The sequence below is a fragment of the Tursiops truncatus genome, chromosome 17 (assembly GCF_011762595.2).
Source record: "Tursiops truncatus isolate mTurTru1 chromosome 17, mTurTru1.mat.Y, whole genome shotgun sequence".
NCBI classification, from domain to species: domain Eukaryota; kingdom Metazoa; phylum Chordata; class Mammalia; order Artiodactyla; family Delphinidae; genus Tursiops; species Tursiops truncatus.
The window spans coordinates 43555038-43572667 of NC_047050.1; the positions used below are offsets into that span (position 1 = coordinate 43555038).

The 17630-nt window shown below is 39.8% G+C and overlaps 1 protein-coding gene across 5 annotated transcripts in view; it reads right to left on the reverse strand.

The window, feature by feature from the left end:
- Positions 1-17630, reverse strand: part of ANKRD46 (ankyrin repeat domain 46) — a 37097-nt gene that overhangs the window by 3065 nt on the left and 16402 nt on the right. For all 5 annotated transcript variants that reach the window (XM_019925056.3, XM_019925058.3, XM_019925057.3 and 2 more), the window contains exons 2-4: positions 8771-8871; positions 5670-6006; positions 4338-4496 (exon numbers count right to left, since the gene is read on the reverse strand). In XM_019925056.3, coding sequence (XP_019780615.1) covers positions 4338-4496; positions 5670-5980 — 470 coding nt within the window. In that variant the 5' untranslated portion in view covers positions 5981-6006; positions 8771-8871. The remainder of the gene's footprint in view (positions 1-4337; positions 4497-5669; positions 6007-8770; positions 8872-17630) is intronic.

Sequence of the window (17630 nt, forward strand, 5' to 3'; positions counted from 1 at the left end):
CAGCACAAAACAATGTCTTAAGAGCCTGGTTCATCATGCAAAATTGACAGTTTTTTTTTTTGGTAACTACAACTTTATTTTACTTCTTGACACTGTTAAACAAAGGCACTTCAGCGTTTACTGGCATTTAGAGTCTTCTCTAATCATGGGCAGGTGATTTCTTAATGGGCCAATCTGTTTGACATCCAAACTTTTTTTTATATTTATCTTCTGAATAGGAGAAGACATTTTCAATGGGAATCTACAACAACACAAAAATTTAAAGAAAACTCAAGCAAGTTCAAAAATAAGATTAGAACTTTAAGAAGTTCAGGAGAGGTTAATTTTGACTTACATCAAATTTATTGACTACGTCTGAGTCAACATGCTCTCATACTTAAAAGTGTTAGATATACAGGTATCCCCCATTTTTTCCAAGTTTGCTTTATGCCTCCTCACTTTTAAGAAACATCTACAATACTACCAGTATTTGCTAACTGAAAGTAATCCCAAGAGGATTTTTGCTTTTATACGAAAAAAGGCGAAAAGCAAAAAGTGTTTAATGTTTATTTTGCAGGAAGAGTGGCACCACCAAGCTCCTTCCCCAGGAACTACACTCAGCATCTCAGCATCCAGCTGCAATATCTTTGAACTGTGTCTGTGAGCATCTGTGCTTTATCTCGATTTATTTTGTGCATCCATTAGTAAGATGAGTCCTAAGGCAATTGCTTTATGCCATCTCGGCTTAAGGAAAGGTTTCCTAGGAACACTCTACTTCTGGATAGTGGCGGGTGGGGTAGGGACCTGTAAAATGAGAATTCAGTTGCACGTTCTCTAGGAGCCCATGAAGTTTTGCCAATCAGAACTGTCTATAGCAACCTGATCCAATGAAATGTTTTCTACTGTCTAGGAAATACCTGATTCTAGCATGATGGTCTGTGTGTGCGTGTGTAATCGTTTTTGTACATGTGTCACCTACACTGTCTCTGTCATCCCATACCTACAGAGTAAAAAGGAACTAAATTAAACTTAGGATATAAGGGGGTGTGGGGAAATGTTTTTCATCAACTTGACTGATAGGCCCTTAAGAAGTTATGCTATGTTTCAGGGAATCATAAGGGGACTGGAAAATACTAAACACATTCAAAATCTTGCTTTATCTCCTGTTCTAGAAAAGGCTAATCATTACACAGCTATGCCACAATGCCATGTACTAGCCAATCCCTTTAAACTTTTCCCCACTTTATTTTTTAAAAAATATTTATTTATTTGGTTGCACAGGGTCTTAGTTGTGGCAGGCGGGCTCCTTAGTTGTGGCTCACAGGCTCCTTAGTTGCAGCTCACCAGCTCCATAGTTGCAGCACATGGGCTCCTTAGTTGTGGCATGCAAACTCTTAGTTGCAGCATGCATGTGGGATCTGGTTCTTTAACCAGGGATCAAACCCAGGCCCCCTGCACTGGAAACATGGAGTCATATCCACTGTGCCACCAGGGAAGTCCCTCCCTCACTTTTTTTAAATTGATGTAATTCATGTACTATAAAATTCATCTTTTTAAAGTATGTGATTCAGGGGCTTCCCTGATGGTGCAGTGGTTAAGAATCTACCTGCTAATGCAGGGAACACAGTTTCCATCCCTGGTCCGGGAAGATCCCATATGCTGCGGAGCAACTAAGCCCATGCGCCACAACTACTGAGCCTGTGCTCTAGAGCCCGCAAGCCACAACTTCTGAGCCCACACGTCACAACTACTAAAGCCAGTGCGCCCTAGAGCCCACGTGCCCTAGAGCCCACGCGCCACAATTACTGAGCCCGTGTGCTGCAACTACTGAAGCCCACTTGCTCTAGGGCCCACGTGCCACAACTACTGAGCCCGCATGCTGCAACTACTGAAGCCCGTGTGCCTCAAGCCCATGCTCCGCAACAAGAGAAGCCACCATGATGAGAAGCCCACGCGCCACAATGAAGAGTAGCCCCTGCTCGCTGCAACTAGAGAAAGCCTGCACACAGCAACAAGTAAAATTTTAAAAATTAAAGTACATGATTCAGTGGTTTTTAGTAAATTCGCAAAGTTGTAGAACCATCTCCACTATCTAATTTTAGAACATTTGGTCGCCTCTATAATAAACTCTGTACCTTCAGCAGCCACTTCCCACTGCCCCTTCCCCTGCTCCTGGCAACCACTACTTTCTATTTGCTGATTATGGACACTTCATATAAATGGAATCATATGATATTTGGCCTTTTGTGCCTGGCTTCTCTCATGTAGCATGTTTTCAAAGCTCATCCACGTTGTAGCACATATCAGTATTACATTCCTTTTTATGGTGGAATAATGTTTCACTAGATGGATAGATGACAGTTTGTTTATCCACTCATCATCGATGGACTTTTGGGTGGTTTCCACCTTTTGGTTATTATAAATAATGCTTCTATGAAATTCATGTACAAGTTTTTGTGTGACATGTGTTTTCAATTTTCTTGGGTGTATACCTAAAAGTAGAGTTGTTGGGTCGTATGGTAATTCTGTGTAACTTTTTGAGGAGCTGCCAGACTGTCTTCCACAGCAGCTATGCTATTTTACATTCCCACCAGCAATGTATGACGGCTCGAATTTTTTCACATCATTGCCAGTACTTGTTGTTGTCCATCTTTTTGATTGTAGCCATCCTATTGGGTATAAAGTGGTATTTCACTGTGGTTTTGATCTGCATTTTCCCTAATAACCAATGATGCTGCTTTAAGCTTTTTAATTTAAGCTTCAACCACACCTTCCTACCATGACACTGAAGGGCAGGAGTAAGATAGGACAACTAGGTAGTACAAGTATTACTAATTCAATTTTCAAAGAACAGGCTTTACATAATGCCGTAAATAATGCAAATTCTCATGCTGAAGTGCAATGGCAGGTACGTGAAAGAAGTAGGAATAAATACTTCATATTGCATTGCTCAAATGACTAATCACTTCTTAGTTAATAAATAATCACAACTGAGGCAAAATAAAGTATATTTCTACTAAAGAGATGCCAAGAAATTGGCTATTAACAAAATATACCAAGCAACGTCCTGAATATATACCAAGAAAATGCACATTCTCGGACATTTTTCACAGTAAAGAAGCTTAAAGTAGTTTTGAAAATAAATTTTAAGTTATTTTGCAAGAACATGATCTTTAATAAAAAACAGATAACTCAATGTTATTGAATTGCTTATAGCATCTTGACTGCCAATCCAGAGCACACAGGTGAAAGAAGGGCTTGCAATGCACCTCTGGCTTCTTATTTTATGTACCTGCCAGTCTTCAGTGATAACTCATAAGGAGCATGCACTGTTCTAGAAGTAAAACTGTTTAATTTCTTTGGACAATAATAAGTATTTGTAACAAACAAAATAATCCTAAACTTGAGAGTAGAATTAATGGTCCCCAAGGAGTACACCAGGCAGTCCACGAAGAGGGAGGAAAGGAGTCACGGGCACAGAAGAATCAAATTAAGGGTGAACTATGAAAAACAGAGGATTTCATCTGGAACTCACAGAAACAATGATCCCAACAGTCTAAGTGGACCATATGCTCCTAATTCCAAGTCTTGGTCAATCTGCTACTGGGTCAATAGCTACTGAGGGCCCTAGTCCACTGAAAATTGTGGGAGGAGACTATAAAGCTCATCATCCTTCCTCCCCTGTAATACCTGGAAAGCTTAAACTCCATGGCGGTCAACCAAACTACATGCTAGTACAACTAAGTCTGGCCTAGAGACTTTACCTGTTGAGCCCGTGATGCCAGAGAAAAGATGCCTGGTCACCTTTCCAGAGCTCCCTGAACTATGTTCTAAACTGCTTCTAGATGAGAAATGATGAGATATTTGAGACCCTGTCAGTCACTACATCTTAGCTTCAATTACTTACAGGAGCCCAAATTTCATTTGTTCCGTCTCATGTAAAAGTCACTTTCACATCACTGAACTGTGTATGTGTTAAGTCTTGTCTTACTCTCCTCCTGTTTTACTTTTCCTCAGCACTTTAATTCCCTACCTTTGAAAGGCAGCTTTTTGGTCTTTTCTAATACTGTCCAAGTTCTTGTCCTGACTTATCTTTCTCCTCCTTTTTCAAAATTCCATTCTTTTTGTGATCTGTACTTAAATTCTCAGACTCCTGTTTCCCTCCCTCTTATTCAGCTCTTTTCACTTGTACTACCAATACAGCAGGCTGCCCTTACCCAGTGGCTAACAGAACATTCTGTGCATGTGGGCACACAGTACTTTCCGTTAATAGCTTTTCAATTGTAATCTGGAGCCATAAGGACTAATATAAGTTCAAAGAAAGTATCAAAGCACTTTACTTGAAAGTATCAAAGTACCTTTCACTCTCAGCTGTCTGCATAGTCTCCAGTTTTGAGTGAGTTCCTCTGTTAAATCCTTTTACCTCCTGCTCTTCCAAAGATTCCAGCAATCGGATGACATCTTTATTCACTCCCCTGCGCTTTGCCAGAACCAGGGGTGTAGCACCTTGATGATTGCTAAAAAGTTCATAAAAATAAAGAGGTTATATTATACTGTTAGTAGCCATTTGTGTAGATCTCAGTGAGGAAGGCATGGGTCCCATTAACTCGAAATTAAAACCCAGAGCAGAACCAGCGGTTGAGGTGGAACCTGAATTTTGAGTTAACCTTTTTTTTTTTTCCTTTTAGAGAAAAAGGAAAAAAAATATATACAGGCAAGAGTAGATAAATGAGAATAAATAAAAGAAAAGGAGGGCATCTTCCTAGAAATTAATTGGAAAATTCTAGATTCACCCTTATCTGACATTTATATATTTCATGAGAAGGGTATATATATTTTTTAAATGTCTAAGAATTAAACAAACAACAAAAAAAACCACCCACGCTCAAAAGCAATCAAATAAGCTGCTCTGGTTCACCTAGCTATTTAACAACAGGAGAGAGCCCAAGTAACACTGAATCCTATAGTTAATTCCCACCACATCTTGTTCTGTAGCAGCAGAACCATTTACTGTCTTATTCAAATTTAGGGACACTAGAGCACCAATAAATTAGGGCAACATGAAACTGTGGCTTAAAGGTCAAGGTCACTTTTTAAAGTGGCCTGATCTTTCCCACTCAAGAGATGGAATCACTAAAACAAACCAAAAAAACCACTACTTCTTCAAATTGTTCAGTATCAAAAGGACTGTGAGCGCCCCAGAGAGATTATGAAGCTAGCATGGTATATTATATGACAGAAGGCAAACAAGCTTTGGAATCAGGTGGAACTAGGTTCAGGTTCCAGCTGTGTGACCTTTGTTAAGTCATTTAACTCAGAATGCTTGTCTCAATTATTTCATCTATAAAATGAATACCTACCTTAAGAGTTATTCATTCTGAGGATTAAATGAGCTAAACACAGTATGTGCAGTGCCCAGGCTGCAACAGATTGTTGACAAGTGCCCTTGTCTTACAATACACAATTAATTAGTAGCAGAACCTAGCCACTATCTTCATAGAAAAACATACACTGCTTCAGCATAAATCTAGAAGTCAGCCTCTTGTTCCCTTACTCATTGTCCTCAATACCCTTCTGAACTTGCTGTGCTCAATCAGTGAGGAAACAAAATCAATGGACTCCAAGATTAGATCATTGGTTGACAGACTAATGGGAAGAAGTGACAAGACTTCAAAAACCACAGAACTTACCAAATATCAATTTTGAGTCCATTGGAAACTAAGAATTGAATAGTATCCACGTGGCCACAGAGATGAAGAGCTGTGTTTCCCTGATAATCTGTGGCCAGGAGATCAGCACCAAATTTATGTAATAACTGGCAGATGTCTACATTCCCTCGGGCTGCTGCGAGGTGAAGGCCTGTTCTGCCCCTGGTGTCACGAATATTTGGGTCAAAGCCACTTTCCAAAAGCCTCTTGGAGTAGTTAAAGTCTCCATCAATACAGGCTTGTAGCAGGGGCACATTAGTCTGAGAAGAATCATTCACAAAAACATAGGACATTGTTCAGATGTGGTGACGGAATGTGCCTGTAATGAAATATGAGGTGAACAAGATTCAGAGAAGCCAACTAACTCAAGACAATGAAGTCATTTAGAAAAGCGCTATTTCTTTTTCTTCTTGGCCTCCTGCCTCTAATAAATTACCTCACCAAACAGAAACAACAACAGAGTTATCAATTATTATATTTTATTTTCCATTAAAATGTCTCATTTTTTTCATATCTGTTGAATCAAAATTGCAATTAAATTACCATAAAGCCATATTTCACTTTTCATCATATAAAAAGACTGAGATTTTTTTTTTTGGCCGCACCACACGGCACGTGGGTCTTAGTTCCCCAACCAGGGATCAAACCTGCATCCCCTGCATTGGAAGCATGGAGTCTTAACCACTGGACGGCCAGGGAAGTCCCTGGATTGAGATATTTTTAAAGTGAAGCAAAATATAAGTGCTTAGGGCTTCCCTGGTGGCGCAGTGGTTGAGAGTCCGCCTGCAGATGCAGGGGACATGGGTTCATGGCCTGGTCCGGGAAGATCCCACATGCCACGGAGCGGCTGGGCCCGTGAGCCATGGCTGCTGAGCCTGCGCGTCCAGAGCCTGTGCTCAGCAACGGGAGAGGCCACAACAGTGAGAGGCCCGCGTACAGCAAAAAAAAAAAAAAAAAAAAAGATAGAAGTGCTTAGATTTAAGTTTATTACATCATCAGAAGACAAAGACAGTATGTTCCTTAAACTTCATAAAACTACCTATACACGCACATACACACACACAAACGCTACTACTGGTAGAGATTCTTATTTAAAACAAAGTAATTCTCTTTCATATATTTGCTTTTTATTGTATTTGAGATATTCTATATGGTAAAACAGAATTATCAGCTCAAAAGTTAACTAAATCAGCATGAAAAAAACAATAACTTAATTCACACTCAATAAGGACCTGCTAAATGTGTTTAGAGCACAAACTTCAAATTTTTCATAGAAAGAGAAAAGCTAAGGAAGGCAACAAACTAAATTTAAAAACTGGAAGTATCATGAAATTAAGAATTCTGTCCTTTTTACAGTATTGATCCTATTCTGCTTTGTTCTGTGGTTATCTAAATATCTGATTTTGCCAAACTCCCCCTGTCTGAAGATGGAGAGATGAGGAAAAACAGGTCTCTGTGGGGATGCAGAGGCAGGACAAAGGCAGCTATCCCAGCTGTGTCCATGCTAATACTTCACCCATCTGAGTAGCCTCGGTTCACCAGTAGGTGTTTCCACACATCCTTCATTGATGCTTCCCTGCCCTCAGCAATTTCTTGGTCTCTCAGTGCATGCGTGCGTGCGCGTGCATGCGTGCGTGTGTGGGTGTGTCTCCACCCCACCTGCAATTGTCCCTTCCTTGGTTCATTTAAGAAAAAGTTAAAGCCTGACAAAAGAAACTTTACTAAGAAGTTAAAGAGAAAACAAACCCAAACAAGAAAACACAAAGGCAGAGACCGATGTGTTTGTTAAGATGGCTCCCTTACTCTAAGGTTAAAAAAGCTTAGTCACAGATGAGCTTGGCTTATAATTTATCAGGCAAAGTCTTCCTGGAACACAGATGGAACTGGATGCTAGATCAATCTATTGTGCCTAACCTCCCAGGGATTTAGGAAAGCCTGGCTCTGGAGTTCGGTGAGATTCTTGGCCCCCACTCCTTTTGGCCTGGTTTCCAGCAGAGCCACTGTCCCTCTATTCCTGGGCCACCTTAAGCTCTGCTGCTGCCATGCGTGCAAGGGGGAAACATTAACACAGACTGAGAGCCTGTTCCGAGCCAGGCACTGCATTAAGGGGTCTTAATGAATTTTGTTTAATCTTCCTAACAAGTCCATAGTAAGATTTATTATACCTGAATTTTAATAAGGAGTCATTGAAGGATTTTAAGTCAAGGAAATGGCATGGTCTTAGTATATTAGTCTTTCAGAAAGATGACTTTCTGGCAATACAGAGAGGTTAGTTTGGAGGGGGTCAAGATTGGAGACAGGGAGATCAATTGGTGTCATTGTAGAGATCCAGGCAAGAAATGATGATAGCCTGATCTAAGGCAGTGGCAGAGAGAAGGGGGCATACTGGAGAGGGATACACTAGATAGAATGAACACAACTCAATGACCTGTTGGATATAAAGGGTGAGAAGGAGCTGTTAAGGATAATTCTAAATAACGGGAAAATATGTTTATGATTAAGAATTACAGGGATCAAGATAAGATAAACCTCGGATTATGATACTATATAATGCTTTTTAAAGAAATTAACCAAATGGTAAGATGTTTCTCAAAAAAACAGTCAAGAATTCTCTTTCAAGGGTAATCTCCCTATTTTCCCCTACAGTAGTCATTGGATTGGATCATAAAAAAGACAGAGGTATCACAAGCTTTTAAAAAATTAAAATACCACATATCAAGTGCTTTTCACGAGGTACCGTGTTTCGGTTAAATTCTCTAAGTATAGATAATGAAAAACAATCTACTTGGTATTTTTGGTTCAAACAGTTAAGAATTCTTGTGGTTTGCAGACTGGGATTCTTTCGAACATCAGCTCAGTAAAAAGGACAAGTCTTTCTTGTCTATTTTTTAAGTGAGAATAAGCATGGTTTATTTTGTGATTTCTTTGTGCCCTTGAGAAGCTACTAACCTCCAAATTTAATAAGCCCAATGATAGATAACATTTTTCATCTTGACTATAGAACTGAATCTGCCCCAAAGCAAGGCCACAGTTCACTGAAGCTTTCACATGTTGTGAGGGAGTCCACAGTAGAAAATACTCACGTAAGCCTTAAGATTAGATCTTTCTCTCCGTGGTCCCACGGCAGTTTCTCTGAATTCTTAAGAAGGTTCAACAGACTATCCAGAAATGTGCAAGCAAGGATCTATAATAAATAGAAAATTCAGTTATAACAAAGATGTGGTGTGAAAAAGGACTTGCTATTCTACTAAACACAGGCAAGGTACAGGGACCTGTAGATATTTTCCAGAAAATCTATGGGTAAGGCATCAACTTATGAGGCTACTAAAGTCAATGACGAGTAATAAAGTGGTGAAAAGGAGGAAAGAAGGGCTTAATAAGGAGAAGCTCTGTTGCCCACTAACAAGAAAGCACGGTCAGAAAGATGAAAGAAAGAGAGTCAGATTATGTTACCATCAATAGAGGAGAAACTGTGCTCTGAAAATTCACTCTAACTTACCAGAATTTGGAATGCATATTTTTCCCATTATAAATGGTGGCTACATCTCAGGTTAGCCCACTAAAGCAATTTTAGAAATAAAATGCTATTTGCAGTGGGGGAAAAAATTAAAAACAACCAATACTTGTGTTTAAACCAAACAGGTACATTTAAGAAAAAAAATGTCTAATCTGTCTTGAATACTGGTACTTAAATCTCCTCCTGAGATTGTCCAACTACCTTTTCTTTTCAGTGTGAAAGAAAGCTGGCTCAAATCTATCTGCAGTCTTTTCCACATGCCTGACCCCACCCCTCCTGCATCTCGGTGCAGCCCCACACTCACACTTTCACTGGGACCCCCCTCAGGTTTCCCCTTAGGGCACTGACAGACATTTGAAGAGTCCCCCATCAGTTCCACTGCACTCTTTTCTTGAGGAAACGTGGAAGCAAGGGAGTCACGGACAGGCAGCATGGATCACAAAAAATCAATAGTAATTTGTTAGGCAAACATTTACTGTGTGCCCAAAATGTTCCAGATAATATGCTAAGTGGTAAATTTGGGATATAAAGTCTAAATCCCAAATTTATAGTTCCAGCTGAAATTCATGACTTTTACTAGTCATTTACGCTGTCATCAAGTCCCTTTAAATAAACTTATAGGGAATAATCAATGGCATTTTATAAAGCTCCATTTACCATACGTAAGTCGGGTTGTATCATAAGGGCTATCAGTGTGAGGTTGGAAGTGAAGACAAACTACATGTGAGGACCAGTCCCACAACAGTTCAGCAAATATCAAGATGACATGATAATACGCAAAACATCCAACCCTCTTCAACTGTTCCCTTATATTTCTGCAAGTCTGTAATACCAGTTTAGACAGATTTCATTATCACTGAGCCACTTAATTGATTTCCCTGAACAAATAGTCTGCGTTCACCCAAGCCTACTATTTTCCTTCTATGTCCTGCCCACTAGAGCTGAGTCTTCATGACTAAAGTCTAATATATTAATTTAAGATGTGGCTTTTTCAATGTTAAAATGGTACAGGGGTTATTCTGAAGATAGTAGGATTTATATTATGAAAAGGACAAGTGTAGCTGTTTATTTGGAGATAGAATTATCGATTATATAGTTATGTGCCCCCAAAGTAATCCTAATGTTTCCTTAAATCCATAAGAAAGACCATTTTCTGCCAGTTTCTTTTGATATGACAAGGTCACATAAGAAAATAAACGATCAAATTACAAATTTATGTGATTTCAAACTTAATGCTATATAAATGCATTAGACCTAATTACTAGAAACCTGCCAAGAAAATGCTGAAGACCCTAAATAAACCACTAGAAAGCTATTGATAGATTCCCCAAGAAATAATAGAAATGAATAAAAATCGGGACACGTTAACTATTGTCCAAAGGGTGAAGAGGACTAAAGATTTTTTAAATTAAACCTTTTATTTTGAGATAACTGTACATTCAAATTCAGTTGTAAGAAACAATACAGAGAGATCCTGTGTACCTTTCACCCAGTTTCCCCTGATGGTAACACAGAGTAAAACAACAGTAGCACCATATCACAACCAGGATATTGACATTGATACTGTCAGGATACAGAATATTTCCAGCCCCACCAGGATCTTTGCCCTCTTACAGCCACACCTACTCCCCGCCTGCCCCTACCTCTCCTTATCTCCTGGAAACCACTACTGTCTTCCATTACTATAATTCTGTCATTTCTAGAGTGTTACATAAATAGAGCCATACAGTATGTAACCTTTGAGGATCTTTTTTTTTCACTCAACATAATTCTCTGGAGATTTATCTGGGTTGTTACCTGTATCAACAGTTTGTTTCTTTTCTACTGCTGAGTAGTATTCCAAGGTATGGATGTACCACAGTTTAACTGTTTACCTACTGAAGGACATCTGATTATCTCCAGTTTTGGGGCATTATGTTAAGGCTTCTAAAAACATTCAGGTACATATTTTTATATTAAGTCTTCATTTCTCTGGGATAAATGGCCAGGAGTGCAATGTCTGGGTCATAGAGAGGCCTAAAGATTTTGATGAAAAGATTGTTGAGTCTAAATGTGCTCATCTTCTCCATGAAGAAAGGAAGGAAGGAAGGAAGGAAGGAAGGAAAGAAGGAAGGAAGGAAAGAAGGAAGGAAGGAAAGAAGAAAGAAAGGTCTTCTTTGAAGTCATTTCTCTGGGTGCTAGGAGAGTAAGAGATTATTTATGGAAGAGTTTGTAGGACCTACCATTTGGAAGGGCTCAGGTAGAAGCCCTGGTATTTACCAAAGGGAATGTGTCATAAGAACCATTCCACAAGCAGAGTTAGAGGCACTAATGCATGATATCTTTCAAGATGCACAGAAGGCTGAGCCTGTCGCCTTGTGAACGGATATGGGCATACTGGAGGCTGCTTTAGAGGAGGGGAAAGCATAAGGGAGAGAGATGTGATACAGTCTGCCTGTCCTGAGAGGCGCTACTTTCAGGAGTGAACAGCACTCTAGAGAGGCAGTTTCTCTACTGTCAGATGTTCAAAGAGCTTGGTTACTCCACCCAGAATGTATCTGGAGCTGGAATGCCTGGGTCAGAATCCCAATCCAGCTACTTACTAGCTGTATGACTTAAGCACCCAAAGAATAACAGTTATTACTCTCCTGGGGCTGGGTACAGTCCTCAACTGTGCTCTAGCTTGCATAGAGCACTGATCCTCTAGTAACACAGCAGTTTCTAACAACTGGGTAACCTCTAGTGGGGAGTAAAGACCTCCAGGAAAGAAAAAGAGAACTGGTTCCTCCTGGCAGAAGAAAAACCACAAGAACAGCCAATAATGGGAATAGTCAAGCCCCAGAAAGTCCTCTGGTTGTTCACCATGGCCTGGTTCTGATTCCTAAGGGACAGTGTCCATAAGGGACAGTGTCCAATGACTGGCTCAGAGGCTAATTCCCTGGGATTGTTAAAAGCAGGACTTTGGGGGTCAGATCTTAGAGGGCTGGCACAGCTTAGTATTTAAAACTCCAACTCCACGCTCTGTGGCACTGCCCAGGAAACGTCATGAGGATGCAGGCACTCATCCTTTGGGACAAGGCAGTCACCCAGATCTCAATAACAAGAGCTCCGAACGCCAAACAGCACTTGTCTCAACCCACATAACAATAAGGAGGTTTTAGTGAAAGCTTGTGAGTCCCCAACTTGATAAGAAAGTTCTAGTTAATACTCTCTTTCCTTTATATTTTATTTTATGTTAATCTTAGGTCAATCTACAGAACTTTAAGATAAGTATTAAGAACTAATGGAGAGAACGGAGCCCGCGTTTCTGCAGAGCTGGAACTCCCGGCTCAGGGTCTCTTCCCTCCGCCGTCACGGAACTGCCCCGGAGCCCAAGGGGAGGGAGGCCTCACTGAGGATGCTGGCTCCGGAGGGGCCCCGGCGGCCGAAGCCGCAACAGTCCTGGGACCGCGGGCCAGTTGTTTCAACAAGTAACTTAAAGACAAAATGGAAAAACAAGGAGGTTTGTGCCTGAGATGATGCTGACATGAAACCATGGATGGCCACCTTGTGCCAGCCGTGCGGATGAAAGGCTCTTGGTGCTCCAGCCAGGAGTCAGTGCTGTGCCTCTGAGCTGGGAGAGCCAACTTCAGGACACTGGTCCACAAGAGGCCTCCCAGCTCCACGTAATATCAAACAGCGAAAATCTCCCAGAGATCTCCATCTCAATGCCAAAACCCAGCTTTACTCAACGACCAGCAAGCTACAGTGCTGGACACCCTATGCCAAACAACTAGCAAGACAGGAACACAGCCCCATCTATTAGCAGAGAGGCTGCCTAAAATCATAATAAGGCCACAGACACCCCAAAACACACCACCAGACGTGGACATGCCCACCAGAAAGACAAGATCCAGACTCATCCACCAGAACACAGGCACCAGTCCCCTCCACCAGGAAGCCTACACAACCCACTGAACCAACCTTAGCCACTGGGGACAGACACCAAAAACAAAGGGAACTGCGAACCTGCAGCCTGCGAAAAGGAGACCCCAAACACAGTAAGTTAAGCAAAATGAGAAGACAGAGAAACATACAGTAAGTTAAGCAAAATGAAAAGACAGAAAAACACACAGCAGATAAAGGAGCAAGGTAAAAACCCACCAGACCTAATAAATGAAGAGGAAATAGGCAGTCTACCTGAAAAAGAATTCAGAATAATGATAGTAAAGATGATCCAAAATCTTGGAAATAGAATAGACAAAATACAAGAAACGTTTAACAAGGACCTAGAAGAACTAAAAAGCAAACAGTGATGAACAACACAATAAATGAAATTAAAAATTCTCTAGAAGGGATCAAGAGCAGAATAACTGAGGGAGAAGAACGGATAAGTGACCTGGAAGATAAAATATTCTGCAGAGCAGAATAAAGAAAAAAGAATGAAAAGAACTGAGGAGAGTCTCAGAGACCTGTGGGACAACATTAAACACACCAACATTCGAATTATAGGGGTTCCAGAAGAAGAAGAGAAAAAGAAAGGGAATGAGAAAATATTTGAAGAGATTAGGGAAGTTGAAAACTTCCCTAACATGGGAAAGGAAATAGTTAATCAAGTTCAGGAAGCACAGAGAGTCCCATACAGGATAAATCCCAGGAGAAACACTCCAAGACACATATTAATCAAACTATCAAAAATTAAATACAAAGAAAACATATTAAAAGCAGCAAGGGAAAAACAACAAATAACACACAAGGGAATCCCCATAAGGTTAACAGCTGATCTTTCAGCAGAAACTCTGCAGGACAGGAGTGGCAGGACATATTTAAAGTGATGAAGGAGAAAAACCTACAACCAAGATTAATCTACCCAGCTAGGATCTCATTCAGATTTGATGGAGAAATTAAAACCTTTACAGACAAGCAAAACCTGAGAGAGTTCAGCACCACCAAACCAGCTTTACAACAAATGCTAAAGGAACTTCTCTAGGCAGGAAACACAAGAGAAGGAAAAGACCTACATTAACAAACCCGAAACAATTAAGGAAATGGGAATAGGAACATACATATTGATAATTACCTTAAATGTAAATGAATTAAATGCTCCCACCAAAAGACACAGACTCGCTGAATGGATACAAAAACAAGACCTGTATATATGCTGTCTACAAGAGACCCACTTCAGACCTAGGGACACGTACAGACTGAAAGTGAGAGGAGGGAAAAAGATATTCCATGAAAATGGATATCAAAAGAAAGCTGGAGTAGCAATTCTCATATCAGACAAAATAGACTTTAAAATAAAGACTATTACAAGAGACAAAAAAGGACACTACATAATGATCAAGGGATCGATCCAAGAAGAAGATATAACAATTGTAAATATTTATGCACCCAACATAGGAGCACCTCAATACATAAGGCAAATACTAACAGCCATATAAGGGGAAAACGACAGTAACACAATCATAGTAGGGGACTTTAACACCCCATTTTCACCCATGGACAGATCATCCAAAATGAAAATAAATAAGGAAACACAAGCTTTAAATGATACATTAAACAAGATGGACTTAATTGATATTTATAGGACATTCCATCCAAAAACAACAGAACACACATTCTTCTCAAGTGCTCGTGGAACATTCTCCGGGATAGATCACATCTTGGGTCACAAATCAAGCCTTGGTAAATTTAAGGAAATTGAAATCGCATCAAGTATCTTTTCCGACCACAACGTTATGAGACTAGATATCAATTACAGGAAAAGATCTGTAAAAAATACAAACACATGGAGGCTAAACAATACACTACTTAATAAGCAAGAGATCACTGAAGAAATCAAAGAGGAAATCAAAAAATACCTAAAAACAAATGACAATGGAGACACAACGACTCAACACCTATGGTATGCAGCAAAAGCAGTTCTAAGAGGGAAGTTTATAGCAATACAATCCTACCTTAAGAAACAGGAAACATCTCAAATAAACAACCTAAACTTGAATCTAAAGCAATCAGAGAAAGAAGAAAAAAACCCCAAAGTTAGCAGAAGGAAAGAAATCATAAAGATCAGATCAGAAATAAATGAAAAAGAAATGAAGGAAACGATAGCAAAGATCAATAAAACTAAAAGCTGGTTCTTTGAGAAAATAAACAAAATTGATAAACCATTAGCCAGACTCATCAAGAAAAAAAGGGAGAAGACTAAAATCAATAGAATTAGAAATGAAAAAGGAGAAGTAACAACTGACACTGCAGAAATACAACGGATCACGAGAGATTACTACAAGCAACTCTATGCCAATAAAATGGACAACCTGGAAGAAATGGACAAATTCTTAGAAATGCACTCGGCATTCTTAGAAATGCTGAGACTGAACCAGGAAGAAATAGAAAATATGAACAGACCAATCACAAGCACTGAAATTGAAACTGTGATTAAAAATCTTCCAACAAACAAAAGCCCAGGACCACATGGCTTCACAGGCGAATTTTATCAAACATTTAGAGAAGAGCTAACACCTATCCTTCTCAAACTCTTCCAAAATATAGCAGAGGGAGGAACTCTCCCAAACTCATTGTACGAGGCCACCATCACCCTGATACCAAAACCAGACAAAGATGTCACAAAGAAAGAAAACTACAGGCCAATATCATTGATGAACATAGATGCAAAAATTCTCAACAAAACACTAGCAAACAGAATCCAACAGTACATTAAAAGGATCATACACCACGATCAAGTGGGGTTTATTCCAGGAATGCAAGGATTCTTCTATATACGCAAATCAATCAATGTGATACACCATATTAACAAATTGAAGGAGAAAAACCATACAATCATCTTGGGCTTCCCTGGTGGCACAGTGGTTGAGAGTCCGCCTGCCGATGCAGGGGACACGGGTTTGTGCCCCGATCTGGGAAGATCCCACATGCCGCGGAGCGGCTGGGCCCGTGAGCCGTGGCCGCTGAACCTGTGCTCCGCAACGGGAGAGGCCACAGCAGTGAGGGGACTGCGTACCGCAAAAAAAAAAAAAAAGACAAAAACCATACGATCATCTCAATCGATGCAGAGAAAGCTTTGGACAAAATTCAACACCCATTTATGATAAAAACCCTGCAGAAAGTAGGCATAGAGGGAACTTGCCTCAACATAATAAAGGCCATATATGACAAACCCACAGCCAACATCATCCTCAATGGTGAAAAACTGAAACCATTTCCACTAAGATCAGGAACAAGGCAAGGTTGCCCACTCTCACCACTATTATTCAACATAGTTTGGGAAGTTTTAGCCACAGCAATCAGAGAAGAAAAAGAAATAAAAGGAATCCAAACTGGAAAAGAAGAAGTAAAGCTGTCACTGTTTGCAGATGACATGATACTATACATAGAGAATCCTAAAGATGCTACTGGAAAACTACTAGAGCTAATCAATGAATTTGATAAAGTAACAGGATACAAAATTAATGCACAGAAATCTCTGGCATTCCTATACACTAATGATGAAAAATCTGAAAGTGAAATTAAGAAAACCCTCCCATTTACCAATGCAACAAAAAGAATAAAATATCTAAGAGTAAACCTACCTAAGGAGACAAAAGACCTGTATGCAGAAAATTATAAGACACTGATGAAAGAAATTAAAGATGATACAAATAGATGGAGAGATATACCATGTTCTTGGATTGGAAGAATCAACACTGTGAAAATGACTATACTACCCAAAGCAATCTACAGATTCAATGCAATCCCTATCAAACTACCAATGGCATTTTTCACAGAACTAGAACAAAAAATTTCACAATTTGTATGGAAACACAGAAGACCCCAAATAGCCAAAGCAATCTTGAGAAAGAAAAATGCAGCTGGAGGAATCAGGCTCCCTGACTTCAGACTATACTACAAAGCTACAGTAATCAACACAGTATGGTACTGGCACAAAAACAGAAAGATAGATCAATGGAACAGGATAGAAAGCCCAGAGATGAACCCACGCACATATGGTCACCTTATCTTTGATAAAGGAGGCAAGAATACACAGTGGAGAAAAGACAGCCTCTTCAATAAGTGGTGCTGGGAAAACAGGACAGGTACATGTAAAAGTATGAAATTAGAACACTCCCTAACACCATACACAAAAATAAACTCAAAATGGATTAAAGACCTAAATGTAAGGCCAGACACTATCAAACTCTTAAGAGGAAAACATAGGCAGAACACTCTATGACATAAATCACAGCAAGATCCTTTTTGACCCACCTCCTAGAGAAATGGAAAGAAAAACAAAAATAAACAAATGGGACCCAATGAAACTTCAAAGCTTTTGCACAGCAAAGGAAACCATAAACAAGATCAAAAGACAACCCTCAGAATGGGAGAACATATTTGCAAATGAAGCAACTGACAAAGGATTAATCTCCAAAACTTACAAGCAGCTCATGCAGCTCAATATCAAAAAAACAAAC